At 33.0% G+C, this 18,245-nt stretch overlaps 2 protein-coding genes across 2 annotated transcripts; both read left to right on the forward strand.

Moving 5' to 3' along the window:
• Window positions 1–3,674: 3,674 nt before the first annotated feature.
• Window positions 3,675–6,849, forward strand: LOC111909295 (histidine-containing phosphotransfer protein 1). The gene is made up of 7 exons (XM_023905093.2): window positions 3,675–3,925; window positions 5,352–5,456; window positions 5,687–5,817; window positions 5,936–6,004; window positions 6,137–6,208; window positions 6,484–6,556; window positions 6,626–6,849. The coding sequence occupies exons 2-7, from the start codon at window positions 5,394–5,396 to the stop codon at window positions 6,674–6,676; spliced, it is 459 nt and encodes a 152-aa protein (XP_023760861.1). The 5' UTR covers window positions 3,675–3,925; window positions 5,352–5,393; the 3' UTR covers window positions 6,677–6,849.
• Window positions 6,850–11,241: 4,392 nt separating this feature from the next.
• On the forward strand, window positions 11,242–13,986 carry LOC111909294 (membrane-anchored ubiquitin-fold protein 3). The gene is made up of 3 exons (XM_023905092.2): window positions 11,242–12,734; window positions 13,209–13,379; window positions 13,746–13,986. The coding sequence occupies exons 1-3, from the start codon at window positions 12,605–12,607 to the stop codon at window positions 13,799–13,801; spliced, it is 357 nt and encodes a 118-aa protein (XP_023760860.1). The 5' UTR covers window positions 11,242–12,604; the 3' UTR covers window positions 13,802–13,986.
• Window positions 13,987–18,245: the final 4,259 nt, after the last annotated feature.

Genomic DNA, 18,245 nt, shown 5'->3' on the forward strand with positions numbered 1-18,245 from the left:
ATGATAGTTTTGGATGGTCGTGGAGTGGATATACTAGGGGTCGTATGTAGTCTAAGTTAGATAGCATAAGAACTCTTGGTCCAATGCTTTATTGCGTGGTTCTTTTTTGATTTATTTCTTTCGAGTGGACCACATGTGCGACTAATCTGATCCTTGACTATATCTAACTTTATGTATTATATGAAAGACCACGATCTGGCTCCTGGTAATTATATGAAAGACCAGGATTTGGCCCCTTCCATTGACTTGTTATGTACGTTGGGCTTGGCCCGTTATACGAGTCAGGGTTGGTCCCATTATACTCTTTGGGTTGGGCCCGTTATGTATGTTTGGGTTAGGCCCATTATGTATGATGTATGTTGTGATTAAGCGAGTAGGTAGGTTGGATTTGGAGATGAGGACTTTGTGTAGACGCATTGTATATATGATGGAATATGTAGTATATTGGGGAACTTACTAAGCTTTATGTTTATAGTTGAGGATAAAATGTTTTGCAGGTTGTTCATGAGAAGAGCTCGGTAGGACTGTACACACGCATCAAATATTATGATTTCCATTTTCTTGTAATTCATCTCCGATAACACTATGGCTTCAAACATGTAAATGCCACTTATTGATCTTAAGTTAAAGATTTTAATCGGTTAATCTGTTACCAAAATGAAAAATCTCTTTGTAATTTTTGGACGTTACATAGAAAATAATAATTATCCTACAAATTTGAAAAAAGGCAAGTAAATATCGAATTTTAATTTCTAGGAGATCACCACTACGTGGCAGAGGACTGACCACGTTGTGTTCTTAACAGATTATCGATTTTCATGTTTTTTTTTTCGTTTTCCAGTTTCATCTTTATGCACTTATAATTGAAAGTCTTAGGCTCTGATACCACTATTGGGGTTTTTATGTTACAAAATCATTGTACATGCGAAATTTCAGATAACACTTATGGGTACATGCAACCTAAAACATTCTATGTCTTTTTTTTTTTTGTTATAGCAACATACTTTATGAAACAAAACTAAAGCTATGATAATCGAAAATCATAGACTAGAAAACATACCTTTGCTTAAATCGAATTAAGCTAGACAAATCTCTTTGTAGTCTCCTTGAAAAACTAGCTCCAATTGTATGGTAGCCTTTCATGCGTCACACCCAAAACCCTAGCAAACCCTATAATCGAATATAGGAGAGACGGGATAGGTGAAACCCAAATTCTCTAGGTATGAGGTGTTAGTATCGTATTTCCAAGGGGCTATGCCCCTTTATATAGCTGTCGGATAATCTCTGAAATCCTATATTCGACTTCATAATAATAATATTTTAATTAAGTGCATATTTGGTTTCCTTGTCTGAATAGGAGGCTTCCAAAAACCCTAAAGAGGGCTCCTAGAACCCTCCACCCTAGGAAGGTTATGGATTCTCTTCTTGCTCAACTTTTGAACAATTACAGTCCGACCCTTGTACTCTTAATTAATTCGAATTAAACCATAATTAATTACAAATTAATTCCGATTAATTCTTAATTAATTATTACTATTTCCAGTTAATATATTAATCATATCATATATTAATAAATCATTTATCTCTCTGATTATCAATCTAAGTTATTTTCTGGTTATGAGAACACCCCAAAAAAGACTTTACTTTTATTCTTCAAGATTTACCAGTTTAGTTAAGATATTAGATACTTAATCCAACAATTTGAGGGTTGAAGAGAGGAAATGGAGTAAGGGTTTTTGGTCGAACAGAAGAGACTATTAACAATGTTCGTCGATTTAGTCTAATCGAATACGTACGCGACACGGTCAACAAACGTACGTGGCATAAATAAATGAGGTGGCAAAAATGTCACTGGCTAATCCATTCCAATCTTGCAAAAGGACCTAATAGACCCGACAAAAACGACTTTATAGACTAAATGAACCAATCCTTGAAACTTTATAGCGCATTTATGTCATTTCCCCTAATTCTATAGGGACGAATAAAAAATCAATTGAACATCGATAAAGTTGCTAAAGTTGCTATAAATCTGAGTATGAAAATAAAAACAAGTTCCATTATATAAAATATATAAGCCTCATAATTTTCTATGGAAATAAATCTCGGTATGATTCCTTCAAATTAATTTAAATTTCATGTATTGAATTTTGAATAACCATATGGTAAAACACTTGTGTGATACTTTCTCAAAATTTGCAATCATGGTACATCATACATGTTGCTTCTATTTCTCCAAGCAAATTCACATCACAATGCATTCTGTGTCTACTTGACATTTCATAAGTGGAGACGAAATAAGTGCTCACAAAAAAGCATTTAGTGTGAGCTTATTCAACATATTTCCAATATAGTGTTTGAGTTTGACATTCTATTTCTCATGAATAATAATAATATTTTCTATCATATGGTTTATTCGTTTATTTTCTTGTTTATATTGATATCATACATCATGTGGCGTATGAGTTGCATCCTGTGTGAAAGTTATATCACTTTAGTGAATAACTCGTAATATTGTCTCTTTCTTGACATAAATATTTAAACATAACTTATGCTTGTTGCATACCTTGATATACTCCTATACAAATATCATTTTCCGTTAATCAGAGCAACAAATGGTTTGTTGCATATTAATTGTTCACTGGAGTTTGGTGGTGTTATACTTTTGCAATCCCATCTAGGTCTTCGGTTTGTGTTTCATTTTTTTTTATTATGTTTGATACTATGGTTCGTCGGAGCCTCAGATTTGGATGCTTAACTTTATCCAAGTCGTGAACCGAAGAAATTACAAACACGAAATCAACACATTAAATTGCCAACTCTAAAGATATAAATCACAAAATTTAAATCAAAATATTCAAACTGTGAAACCCATATGGATTTCAATTTGTCTTTGATAACCCATATTGATTTCGATTTGTCTTTGATATTGTCACTTCTATTTTTTGAAGCTCATTGAAGAGCATATTTAAAGATGATGACATGAAATCCCAAAATATGACATTGTTGCCGGGTAGGATAAAAAAGAGTAAATTACACGAATGACCCCTATAGTTTAGGATAATTTGTACATTTGGTTCCTAATTTATTTTTTTAACTTGCCCTTACAATTTGTTTTTGTTGTGCGCTTGGTCCATGTATTACCTAAAAAGACTATTTTGCCCTTGATTTTTTAATTTATTTAAATAAGGTGGTGTTTGTAAGGTAAGGTAATGTGAGGTAAAACTGTGGAGGATGTGTTTATTTAAATAAATTATAAAATCAAGCACGTAACAAAAACAAACAGTAGAGACTTTCCGAGTTAAAAAAATAAATTAATGATGAAACGAACAAATTATGCCAAACTATAGGACCATTCGTGTAATTTCCTCTCTAAAAAAATTATATGCAAAATCAATGTTGTCATTAATTATCCTAATCGGAAAAGTAAAAACATGATAAGATATACACAAAAGATAAAATTTAATGACTATTAAGTAAACAAAGACTATTCAATATTTCAAATAGGCGATACATTAATGGAAAAAGAGAAAACATTTAAAGTTTGTTAGTTTGCTCACATGCTCACTTCCTCTTTGATTTAATCTTTTACAAGATGTAAAAAAATATATAATTTTTAAAATTGAACTTAAAATAATATTTTATCATGAATTGATTTGCTTTTGGATGAATGATGGGGTCACCAACCTGCCAAATTCAATGAATCCCCACCGTACAAGATCCAGTTTGTCTCAGAACGTGCGATAATCTAATCGAATATCTTGGGTGAAGCAAAATAAAATCATATGCTCTCTTTTGTCTTCTCTTTTGTTTCCGATCTTCCCCTTGCTTTACTGTAGTGTTTGTAGTTGGTACTACACCAAGTTGACCACTCTCTCTCCGCCGATCTCCACAGCAGATTCGCCGGAGCAAACCAGTATCACAGTCGGTAACTATTTCACCCCTTTATTCTATCCGTGTGTTTGCTGTAATCTGTCATTTTAACCAAACTTCATAAAAAAGCTAAGAGATTTTTCCTACTGGGTTACATGAATCTCAGTGATTAACTTCTGGGTTTATCCACTCAACGTGAAATTTAGGGTTTTTTATTGCGAACTTTTAGATCGATTAGGGTAAGCTTGGAAGTATGCTGTAGGGTACAATAATTTTATTTTATCAGCTGAAGAATCGTCTTCGATCCACTTTTCTAGATTTTAATATGTTTTTGTTTTTATTTTTCATCTTCATGTGTATATGTTTCTCTTTTGGTGAAATCATATTACTTCAGTCTTTCAGTAACCTCTAAATCCAGATTTAAATCTTGTTCGAGTGGAGTGTCTATAGTCAGGTAGGGGTTACAGTTGCTATCATCCCTCTTAGTTAATAAAGGCGCTTTAAATTTTAGTACAAAATCATAAATGAAGCAGTTTTCCATATTTACTGTTGTCTTCAAATGTGATATAAGTTCTTGAAATTTGTCAAAGTTTTCATAATTCGATTCAACTTTAGAAATCTTGGTGTTAGATTTGTAATCAAGTCCTTAATATTTTGCTTTTTTTGGAGAATACTTATGTGTTTAATCTCAAAACCAAACCATAAATTTTTATTTTTCTAAAATTAAGTTTGATTGTGGAATCTTCTTGTGAAAATTGTAAGTGGAAACCGAAAGGGGAAAAACGTGTAATGAGTTAATTGTACCTTCGATTATTTTCTTTATTGTTATCTTGATATGTGTGGGACCCAAAAATATCTTGACTTTTATCTAATAATTTTTAATGTTGATTCTTCGTAGGTGGAAAGTACAAGATTTGATTTTTTTTTCTTCTAATGATAGGATCAAAAAAAATATATTTACAACAATGTAAACGAATCCCATGAGTTCTTGAAGCTTTTAAGAAATATTTTTGGCCTCGATTATCACAGATCAGATTCAACTAATGGCATCACTAAGATAATCTAAAGAAAACCGTATTTGGAATGATTAAAAAAATTGAAAATGATGAAACCCATTAAATGTGGTTTTTGTGTCCCATCCACCATAAAATCAATCAAAGGTGAAATTAACATGTAAGGAAATTGGAGAATGTGATCCTGTCGAAAAGATAGGTTCTCACGTCACTTTTGGCAACAAAACAGAATCTTATTTGGGGAATTGTACTAAAAAAAAAACCAATAGATGAGTTGTCATTTTCTTCTCTCATTTTGATAAATCAATACTATATTTTCCCCAACCATTACGTTTGCACCTTCTTGCCTCGTATATACATATACATATACATATATATATATATAATTGTATGTATGTATGTACGTCTACTCATTTTGAAGGAACACAATAAATGAATTGTTTTTCTTTTTCTTCTCTCATTTGGAAGGAAAAAGTAGTGTGAAAGGTGTTCTTCAAAAAGCAAGAAACCATGGCTTCCGTCACTCAATTGCAAAGACAATTTATTGAGTACACAACGTCTCTTTATAAAGAGGTTTGTAATTTCTTTTATCTCAGGGTTTAAATGCAAGAAGTAGCAATGTACTTCCATTGATTCAACTTTCATTTTCTTCTATTATAGTTGTTAGCAATTTCATCCAAATGCAAAGCATAATTGGTAGATTTGTCGAAGTATAATATCCTTTAAAAGTTTTTTTATTTTTTTGGAAGTACAAAATGCTTTAATTGGATGGATTCTTCAATTTATTTTTGGGTGTTTTATAGGGATATCTTGATGATCAATTCACACAACTTCAGAAGCTGCAAGATGAGAGCAACCCTGACTTTGTGGTTGAAGTGGTGTCCCTTTTCTTTGAAGACTCTGAGAAGCTTCTTAACAATTTGGCAACTGCTCTGTAAGCTTCTTTTTCCCTGATCAAAATTCTTATTTCTTGAGGTATTTTAGATGATATCATGATAGTGAACTGTTCCTTGTCTTAATATCTTTTTTTCTTCTGACTTTTGACCAAAAAGTCAACAGAAAGTTGTGGATTATAAGCAGGTTGATTCTCATGTCCACCAGTTCAAGGGTAGTAGTTCCAGGTCAGTTTTTGTGCATCTTTGATAAAAAGTTACAGTTTTTATATAATTTATAGTTTTATACACCAATTTTTGTTACAATGTTTAGAAGATTGAAAAGAATATTAAATTGTTTTGTGGAATATGTTGTAACAGCATAGGGGCACAACGAGTCACAAATATGTGTGTTCACTTCAGGAACTTCTGTGAGGAGAAAAACCTTGAGGGGTCAGTAACACCCTGTGCTTCTTTAATCTTTTATATATTTGGGAAAAATTGGGGAAACAGAAGGAAAAAATGAACAAGGGCAGATTTGTAAAAAAAATATAGGACTTTTCTCCTTTTAAGTCTCGTTATTGCAAAATTTTAACATCGATTCTTCTCCTATTTACATACTGGATTTCTCTTAAAAGTTGAGCATATTCATAAATTGGAAGTTGTACATTTAACTTTCAAGGTCAAAAGTACAGAAATACCCCTATTCTGATGGCTTGTGGTTACAGGTGTCTGCAGTGTCTGCAGCAAGCAAAACATGAATACATTCTGGTTAGGAACAAACTCGAAGCCTTGTTCAGGGTATGTCTGCTAAGTTATTTATTTACGTTTTTACCCTTGTTCCATATATTTATTTATTGTGCAATGCAGTTGGAGCAACAAATCTTGCAAGCAGGAGGGTCGATCCCTATGATGGAATGAATAGGTTTGTATGTTTGATGGTTTTCATATGGAAAGCTAGTGAGTAGAGATTATGTGAATACCTTCTTTACTATTTACTATTTATTGTTTTTCATCTGAAAACTTCATATTTATCAAACTTTGTATGTTATGTTTGATTATTAGAATGATGTGTATCTTGCTTCTTGTTGTAACCTACCTTGTCTACTTTCTTGTGTGAATACCGCTTTTTATGGTATGTTTATCGACTTCTTTTTTGTGTTTTATAATTGTTTTTGACAAATTTGATTGGTTAACATGTGAGCAAAATAATATGGTATGTTTGTCGTAACATGAATATTCTTATATTCGTAACTATTTGGCTATTGTTTATGATTATAGATTTTTTTTTGTGTAAATAAACAAAAGTTTTTTCATTAATTTGAGTTCTTGATATTTTTATATTTGCATATACAAAGGGAAGGTTACTATAATAAATAAATACACGGCTCTATGTCATTCTTGAAATCACTTGATTAGGATGTTACATTAATTTGAGTCTTGTTTTTAACTAGAGTGGTTACTCAATGCCAAATAGATATTTTTGTGTTATGGTAAGTTGGGCTTGACGATTAATACCTTACGGCTGCTAATCTCTTTTGGATTCAACGGACTTAGAGTTCGTCTTGGGTATATGACACATTTTATCAATGAGATAGCATTTTTATTTTATTGCATTTTTATCAATGAATTGTTTCCTTTATGTTTTCATTATTTATTAATGTTTATAGACATTCTAATGTGAACAATCTTATTGATAAAATATATCATGTACTCAATGACCGACTCAGATTGAGGAACCAATTAATTAGCAACAAACTTACCTACGAGTGAGACTATAACCAAAGAACCCCACACTATCATTAGTAGACTTGAATTGCATTATGTTATTCGTCTAAGCCCCAAATTATCATATCATGATATCATAATTTCATATTGGGACAAATACATGATCTTAAATTGCACCTCTAAATAATTGTAGACGATATTCTTACTTGGTATAAGACATGGTTTTAAAAAGTTCGTCATATATATATATATATATATATATATATATATATATATATATATATATATATATATATATATATATATATATATATATATATGTTATTTTGTTTATAGTAACTATTGTGTGTCAGAATGCATAAATCTAGACCATCAGATGGAATATAATCAAAGGTCATTAACTGAGGGTCTATGATAGTACAATAAGGTAACATGTATCATATAATCACATAAATTTCAGCATAAGGGCATTTTAGTCAATTGAGACAAATTTAAAAAAGGAAAAATCGAGATTTGTGGGATAATTAATGATTTTGATTTAAATCTGATTTTTTTTCAAATTAATTCAATTTCAAATGTAATTTGTAAGCATAAACCAATTTTATTCTATCAGAATGTTATTTTGTTAGAATGATATTCTGTAATTCTGTCAGAATGGTATACAACTATGAACATAATATTATAGAAACATATTATAAAGACCAATAATTTTTAATGAATACAAATGTTATATAAAACGAAGTTTAATAGTTTAGAATAAGTAATTACATTCATTATTAAAGAATACAACTATGAACATAAATTACATTCATTCTTGAAATCTCTTGCAAAAAAAATATCGGCATTCTTGAAAGAATCCTCATTCACTTTCTTGTTTCATTTCTAGATGTCTTGTGTATGTTTGACCTCTTAGCCACTTCAAAATATGCTAGCATTATATGAGATTGACATTTTGTGAGATTGGTATTCTGTCAGAATTGTATTGCATGAGAATGGTTTTATACAAGGAGCTGCAAAAAGGAGATTGACATTCTGTCAGAATTGTATTGTATGAGAATGATTTTATACAAGGAGCTACAGAATTATGAGATTGGCATTCTGGAAGAATCATTCTTATGTGATTCTCCAAGATTATAATACTCTTTACACATTATTCAAATAGAAGAATACAGTAGATACATAAAACTCTAAAAGAATGAAATAACTATTCTTAAAGAATGAAACAATTGAAGATAAGAATAAACACCCAATGATGAGGAAAGAAAGTCATTCTCACAGAATTAGCTTAATTAGCTTAAACTGAAAAGTATTTCATCAATCGATCAACAATTGGTCCATCTTTTGCTGCAACTAGAAGCTTGATTAGTGATATTTTAATTAAAGCAATACAACATACAATCGAATCGGTAGAATAATAGTGTATCGTTCATCATCTGTAGCAATTGAAGCTTGATTAGAATGTATAGAATATTCAACACAAAACATACAACATAAGTAAAAAGTAGTTAGAATAACTATTATACAACATACATTAGAATAACTAGAGTAATTTTAAGTGAACATTTTACCAACCAACATACAAAGAATAAATAAACGTAAACCACAATGCTTAAAATATTTAAGGTATACATAACTTACAATATCTAGAATAAATCAAAAGAAATCATTATCACATAAGAATATCTAGAATGTTTAAGGAAGAATGATGCAATGTTGACATTATGTCGAACACCTGGTGGGTGGAAGTTACACTTTCACATTACACATAGCAGATTAACATGTCAAAATCAACATAAGATTCAACAAGAAGGTAAACATCATGTACAATTTCAGAAAGCAATTAGATTCAAGGTGCAAAATCAGAAATCAATTTCACAACCAATCAATCGACTCAAGTTGCAAAATTATAAACCAATTAACATCATATTCCAGACACAAAATCGATAAGTAAGACATAGAAAAAAAAACTGAGATTTAAAATTATGATTGATGTACCGAAAGAACTGAATCACCATCAAAAAACCAAAAAAAAATCAAAACTGAAACAAAGATGGATGAAAAGAGGGAAACGGGGGCGTCCATACCATACAGGTGCCGATCGGAGAACACTGTGATGGATGCAAAGAAGGAAACAAGCCCGATGTATCAAAGCGCAATGGCCGACGGTGGCACCAGTTGCCAAAGGGAAGAAGAACGGCGACTTGCTTGATTTCTTTAATGGAACCGATTTGGGTTTCAGACTTGTTGACGAGTCTTGATCGCAGTGGTTTTTTGGAGTGAAAAGATGGAGGTCGGGGAAGATCACGATTGTCTCTTGATTCATATCAGGTACCAAAAATACCCTTGATCATAATACACTCGCTGGATGCGATTGTCTCCGATGAAGAAAGATACATTAGTGGTTCCGATTTGGTGTTTATCGACGATTACTGTAGGGAAAGAACACATTAATTATTTTTGTGTTATAGTGGTTTTTGTATGGTATAAAACTGATTGCAATTTTATAGGGATTTGATTGATTTTAATTTTGGAATTTATTTAATATACATGCAATATTACTAATTTACCCTTATTGATTTATTTAAAAGTTTAATTTGTGCTAAATTTTGATTGGTCCATATGTGCACACAATATTTGCTGAAAACATTTGAACCTATATATATATATATATATATATATATATATATATATATATATATATATATATATATATATATATATAAAATAGAAAATATACATATAATTATTAATTTTCTACAAAATTGATGGATTTAGTCATTGCGAGAATAGTATGGCTCATAAAACTTGATGTTTGACATTGATTACACGGAGTATTATTTAGAACCTTGTTATAAAAAGTTGTTGGTAAAATACTGGTTGAGGGTTTAGATCCCACTTGAAACACTCTGATATAGATTAGGAGTATGGATTGCCCATTATATGAATATGTCACCTCTAAACGAAAATCTTTCAACCTTCACCACTCATAAACCCGTCGATAATTGTCATTTTATCAGGTTCGGGGTCAAATTAGTGTTATATAAATATTCACTTTGTACAACTTGAATTCCTATTGTGAATTGCATGATGAGATTTCAATTATTCGACTGTTGGGAGATTCTCTAGAAACATGATGTCGTGATACTAACACAGTGAAATGTCAATAGGCTCTTTTTCCATCGTAACATCGTTTTCAAGATTGTTGATTCAAATCAAAGAACATTAAGAAAATAAAGCATCATCCTTAATGTCCAATTTCTAGAACGAATTTATATACTGTAACATTTTCGTGGAATATACGTTGGGGACGGGGAGTATTTCAAAACCCTAGCGACGTCGATTATCTAACCTCCGAGGAACCCATAGCTTATACTCTTCTGCTCCTGTCCAAGCTAACGCATGGCGGATCCTTTCCTTCTCATCTATTGCTTCCAGCTATCTGATGCCCTCAATAATGATATTCAAACCCTAACCATTCATCTTGATGTCACTCGGCGAGACGACCTGTTCTTCACCAATCACTTTGATCACTTGATGTCGCTCTGGTGATGGTTCTTCCGACAAAGAATAATTGCCTTTGCCGTAGAGTTTTAACGCTTCCAAATCGTACGACGATCAATTTGTCAGCATTTTCAGAATTCATGGTTGTTTGAGATCTTTCCACAAATCAGTTCACTCCGTAACTTGGAGGGGAACTGAATCCTATGCCCATAACAGGTACAATTCGTGATGCAGTTTTTAAACGATAGATTACAGTCTGTGTGACCGCTAAGCTAACTCATAGTTCAGCTCTCCTACAGAAACTAGCACATGGTCTCCTCAGAAGGGCCAAATTCCAACTCATTTATTAGAAAATTTGTCGATTTTAGGGTTGGATTCTATTGTGTGAAATTGGTACGCTTTAAATATTGACCAAAAAGACACAAATTTAAATTTATTCAGACTTGAGTCTTGAAAAAAAAAAATTAAATCTTGAAAAAAATTTAAATCATTAGTTTAAGTAATAGCTTTGATAATCATATTGACTATACATGTTGGATATGAAATAGAAACTATAACTTGGCATGCTTATGTTGATTTTTCATATTTTCTGATCATTTTATCTTATTCCATTTTGTATCATAGTAAGTCTTTGACTACACAATGATCATAATAATGCCCATCAGTAAACATACAAAACACTAATTGCACCAATTTTGTTTTTACAAGATTCTTCTATTTGTTTATATACAAAGAATAATATAAATATTTGAGTAGTAGTAAAGTTTGTTATTAAATGTTGTGTTTAGTCAAATGTTGCCTTTATATTATACTAGTATGAAAGTAGTATTCTTTTTGTAAATAACAATAATTGGTATATTGATGTATAAATGAGTACACAATTATTATTTATTTGGACAATAGTACTTGTTTGGAAATTACTAGTCAATTAATATCTTAGTTGGATCCTGCTGTTACAGGTCTCGAGTGAGAAACAGACAAGTGTTATAATTAATCTTACCATCGACCAAATTACTTTTTTGTAATTTTACTTGACATTTTGCATCTTGACAATATTGTACTCTGAAAAGTCACAAGAAGACCCTGTACTTGGAAAGGATGAACATTTCTAACCCCGTTACTTGATTTTAAGTTACAACTCACATCATTAATCATTATATTCGTTGTATATTAATCATCATTTATGCTCAATGTTGGTTCATTCATTTATACACTACTATTATAGTACACACTAAAATATAGAATCTTTTTTATTAAGTTAATGAAAAAAAAAGGATTGTAAATATGTTAAAATATTCATGGAAAAAGAACAAAGGTTCCCTTGTCATAAGAGTTGTTTTTGTTTTATTTGTTCATTCCCTTTCTTTCTATGTCAAGAAACCTTCTTATTCTCTCAGCCTCACCCCTTTATATTCATCCATCTATCAGATCTCCATTTTGTCAAATTTCAACTCATTTCATCACTTGCCCTCTCTGATCAAAAACCAACAAAAAAGCTTTGTTTTTCATTAGATTTTGTTATATCTCATCTGGGTTTTCACTTGATCCATAAAAAGTTGATTTTTTTTTTTGGAATAATTCAAGTGGGTTATATGAGAATTTGAAGTGGGTTGAAATCTTATGGGTTCTCAAGAACTTATTGAGGTGAAATTCAGGTTAGCTGATGGCAGTGATATTGGCCCAAGCAAATACAGTCCTAGCACCACTGTAGGATCTCTGAAAGAAATGATACTTTCACAATTGCCCCAAGGTTACTTCAATATCCAAACTTTCTTTATTTTTGTTCATTTCTGGGAACTTGTGTTGAATTTAGTGATGTCTTTGTTTTCATATTGTAAATATATGTTTGTTGAGTCTTTGTTTTTATGAATTGGAGATTTTAGTTCGTGAAGAAGAAAAAAGAAGATTAAGAAGTTGTGATCATATTCTCATCTTCTGGGTGAGTTGATGAGCACCACCTACTGACACCGACTAAATTAAGTCGGCTTCATTGTTGTTTTTTCATCAATATTCAAAATAAGTTGCCCCTTTTAGAATTCATCACCTAATACACAAAATACGGGTAACATTTCCCTAAAATAAGTCTTGGTAGAACTTTTTTGTGTGGATTTTGTTAAGTTTAGGTTAGGATGTTTCTATTTTCAGGTATGTTATTATTAGACAGTATTTAATGTGTTATGTCATACTAGTATTTAATGGTGAAATAATTTGTTAACAATAACAGATGAAGTGAATGGGCCGAAGACAATAAATGATGTGAAGCTGATTAATGCGGGAAAAATACTGGAAAATGATAAAACACTTGCAGAGTCCCGATCTCCTGTAAGTGAAGTTCCAGGAGGAATCATCACCATGCTTGTTGTTGTGCGCCCTCACATCCCACACAAAAACAATGGTAACCAAATAACTCATCCATTTCAACTAAAAGATGGTGGTTTTGGTTTTGGTTTTGGTTTTGGTTTGACTTTTTAGGTCAAACCTATTATTATTTCATACGCTCCATATCTATATATATATATATATATATATATATATATATATATATATATATATATATATATATATATATATATATATATATATATATATATATATATATATATATATGTGTTTTGTTGAAAAATTGGATTGGTAAGTATATCACAGATTTTGAATATCTAAAGTGTCGGTATGAAATTTGAAGGTCAAAATTAGTATTTTTTGATGTTGAAAGTGAAAGAGTTTGACATGTTTGGACTTTTTTGTGTGTGACAATTGACAGATAAGTTGCAAGATGGCTTTCCGAAACAGGGCAGCTGCCCGTGTGCAATTCTTTGACCGGAAGACTGCCCGAGCTTTCAATGGATAAAACTTAAAAGAAAGCTTTCAAGGGTATGTGATTTGATGAGTTGACTTTTGGATATATATATGTTTGGAACTTTGACTTGGGATCTGTAAGGGGTGAAGAGAGAGTAACTCTGGCTGTATGTTTGAATGAATGTCTTGAGTTTAAGTTTCATCTACTAACGCTCCATTAAACAAAATTATATTTATTATTCAGGTAAAAAAGTAAAAGAAAAAGGTTTTCCCACAAAATTTCCCCTAAATAATAATGTACTTACCATTCGTTACCAATAGGGACATCGTATATTATTTGCTTATAATATGGTTATTATTGGTGAAGAAATATTACATTGCTAGAATGAGTAAGATTATAAGTACCCATATAATATATGGGTTGACGGGTTGGTGGGTTGGAAACCTCAACCCAACCCAACCTATAAACCCGTTTAAGTATATACTGGTTCGCGGGAACCCAATCCATATAACTCGTTTAATAAATAAGCAACACATTTTAAAAAATGAGGTTTTTCAACATACTTTCATAAAATGATTAAAGTAATTAACATAACAAAATGGTTTTCAAAATAAATTCATAAAGTCGATAACAACCAAATAAAAATGACAAATGAAAACATCTATAGAAAGTAGATGTGTTCTTCTTTCGTGACTCGTGAAAATAACGGCATGTATTTTTTCTTTTTCTGATTAACGAACCGCAAATGCAAATTGGTCACATACGAATACGGAAGGAATATAATGATACAAAATATTATGAATACGGATGGAAATCAAATTTCATTAATAATTAAATATGGTTTTTTTAATGTAATATATATATATATATATATATATATATATATATATATATATATACACATACATGGGTTCGCGGGTCAAAAATCTCAGCCCAAACCTGTCTATTTTCGGGTTGGGTCAGTGTCGGGTTACGGGTTGGGTCGAGAGTTGTCATTCCTACACATTACTATTACTAGTAAAAACAAATTATATTTTATAATTTTAAGATATATTTTGCTGTTATGGGTAAAAGAAATATATGTATATATGCTGCTAATATAATATATAAATAAAGAACTACAAATACTAAAAAATAATGTACGTTGTTTATATTGGTAGAAAAATAAAATAAAAGAACATTGTTATTACTGTTTTTCTAAATAAATTCTCAACTAATACAATTGTAATTTGATAAGATGATCTCAATTTCACTCGATTTGGAGATTTTATACTTGGCCGATCAAAATTAATTATAATTGTGTTTGTGGATTTTATATATTATTATTATTTTAAAAAATGGAGATTTTGTTAAAAATCTATCTAATCAAAACGATTTAGTTTCGTTTAATGTTTTAAAAACCGGTTTGAACCAGAACCACAGATGAGAGTGGTTTAATAACAATCGGTTTTATGTCAATTTTTAGACCGAATTGAACCGAACGGTTTCTTTAAAAACCAGTGTGACAGTATCGGTGAAAAACTGTTTTAGTTGGTTTGTTGGACTTGTATAGTTGAATTTGACTTAGCCAGTTAAAGAAACAACTCAAAAGTCGACGCAGACCACCGCCTGATATAGAAAAATTCTTGATTGAATCGACTGTCGAACTTGTTGGTCCATTAATTTATATGGTTTGACATATAAAATTCAAAATGAACTTGGTTTTATTGAAATCTTAATCCATTTAAAATGTTATAGTTAGAACAAAATGTTTAAACACTTGATTATAAAGAAAGTAGAGCAGATGGTAACAACGATTATGGATATTCAATTCCTCTATTAATGAATAAAGCCCTATAAATAGGGAATAAGATACAATCGGATATACCCTCATATGGGGGGTATAAAATAGGAAATTATATAATAGATAATTATAAGATATATAAATATCTTCCTAAGATATGATCGGCTAATAGTCCCACACAGTTTGAGCTGGGGAAGGATGGACCCTCAAACTGGATCGAAATTGTTGATATAGATAGTGAGGTAAGCCTTTTGTGAAGATGTCTGCATATTGCATAGAAGCGGGAATGTGAAGAACTCGAACATGACCAAGACGAACTTTTTCCCGCACAAAGTGGATATCAATTTCCACATGTTTGGTGCGCTGGTGTTGAATAGGGTTTTGTGACAAATAAACCGCAGTACATTGTCACAGTAAACAATCGTTGCTTTGCTTAGTGGAACATGAAGCTCAAGTAAAAGATTATGCAGCCAGGTAGTCTCAGAAACAGCATTAGCAACACCACAGTATTCGGCCTCTGCACTCGAGCGCGAAATCATTGGTTGGCGCTTCGAGGACCAAGACACAAGGTTGGTGCCAAGAAAAACACAATAGCCAAAAGTGGATCGGCGCGAGTCAGGACAACCGCCCCAGTCAGCATCAGAGTAGGCAGTAAGTGTGTTAGGGGATGATGCAACCAGCTGAAGACCATAGTCTATGGTACCCTGTAGATACCGAAAAATCTTCTTCATGAACTGAAAATGGGGTTCGCGCGGAGCATGCATGAATAAACAAACTTGTTGAACAGCATAGGCAATATCGGGGCATGTAAAAGTCAGGTACTGGAGAGCACCGGCAAGAGTACGATAGAGAGTGCCATCAGCGAGTAGTGCACCGTCAGTGGCACTGAGTTTGGTGGACGTATCCACTAGTGTAGCACATGGCTTACACGAGGCCATATTAGCTCGTTGAAGGATGTCACGAGTGTAAGAAGCCTGCGACAAAAATAACCCATGCTTATCACGAGTAGCCGTGATACCCAAAAAATGGTGAAGCGCCACGAGATCAGTCATAGCAAATTCCTGAGACAAAGAAGTAATAATGTTGTGGAGAACATCAGGGTCAGAAGCTGTCAAGATTATGTCATCGACATACAGTAATAAATAAGCACGATGACAACCGTGTTGATAAACAAATAGCGAAGAATCACAAATGCTACTCTTGAAACCTCGAGAAGTAATAAATGACGCAAAGCGAGTGTACCAAGCACGCAGAGCCTGTTTAAGTCCATACAAAGATTTACGGATGCGGCAGACCTGAAATGGAAACTGACTATCAATGAAGCCAGGGGGCTGGTGCATAAAAACCATCTCGTGGAGATCACCATGGAGAAATGCGTTCTTGACGTCTAACTGATGTATCGGCCAACCCTGTGATACTGCGAGACTGAGAACTGTGCGTATAGTAGTTGGCTTCACGACAGGACTGAATGTTTCTAAACAGTCAACACCTACAGTTTGTGATTTCCCATTGACCACCGGTCGTGCTTTATAGTGGTCAAGTGTTCCATCAGCTTTAAGTTTGTGACGAAATAACCACATACACCGAATAACTAGGCTGTCGGTCGGTCGGGGAATGAGTTCCCATGTTTTATTCACCTGTAAAGCTCGAAATTCATCTTCCATGGCTCGTAGCCAATTAGGGTCAGACATGGCGGCATAGATGGATGTCGGAATTGGAGAGATAGGTGGAGTAGAGGTGGTATGGAGGTTTAGACGGGTAACAGGTTTGGTTACTCCTGCCCGTGCTTGTGTGGTCATGGGATGAGTAGGAAGGGGGGTTGAGGGGGAGTTTGAGGTGGAGTGGATTGAGGATGGGTTGTTGTAGGTGAAGGTGGAGTATGGGAGGGAGGTATAGGCGTTGATAAAAGGGTCGGTGGTGGTGGATGGGGCTTTTGACCGACGAGAATAGGTCAAAATAGGAGGGTGAGGAGATGAGGATGTGGAGTGAGGTGGTGGTGAAGATTGGGTAGGGGTGGTGGAATGAGGTGGTGCTGAAGGTGGAGTAGGGTTGGTGGATGTGGAGTAGGGAAAAACATGAAGGGGGGAGGGGGGTCATCAAGAAAGTCAAAAGATGTGGAGGGGGTAGGGGTATTGGCAAAGGGAAAAGAGGTTTCATCAAATGTAACATGACGAGACAGATAGACTTTTCCAGTAGAAGGATCAAAGCATCGATATCCCCGAAAGTTTTCTGGATAACCAAGGAAAACACATTTGACGGATCTTGGTTGGAGTTTATGAGATTGAGTAGATGAGATATTAGGATAGCAAGTGCACCCGAAGGTGCGGAGATGGTCATATGATGGTTGGCGACCATAGAGAGAGAAGGCAGGTGTGGAAAAATTTAGGCGTTTAGTAGGAAGGATATTATGAAGGTAGGTGGCGGTGTGAAGAGCTTCGACCCAAAATGAGTGGGGAAGAGAGGCATGAGTGAGAAGGGTACGGATAATGTCATTAATGCGACGAATCATCCGTTCGACTCGTCCGTTTTGTTGGGAAGTTTGAGGGAAAGAGAAACGGAAGACAAGACCGTGAGTTTGGGCAAAGGATTTAAAGTCATTATTGTCGAATTCTCCCCCAAGATCGCATTGGAATGACTTAATGGTTCGGTTAAATTGCGTTTGGATAAGCTTGTGAAATTTT

Source organism: Lactuca sativa, chromosome 1 (genome assembly GCF_002870075.4).
Source record: "Lactuca sativa cultivar Salinas chromosome 1, Lsat_Salinas_v11, whole genome shotgun sequence".
NCBI lineage: Eukaryota > Viridiplantae > Streptophyta > Magnoliopsida > Asterales > Asteraceae > Lactuca > Lactuca sativa.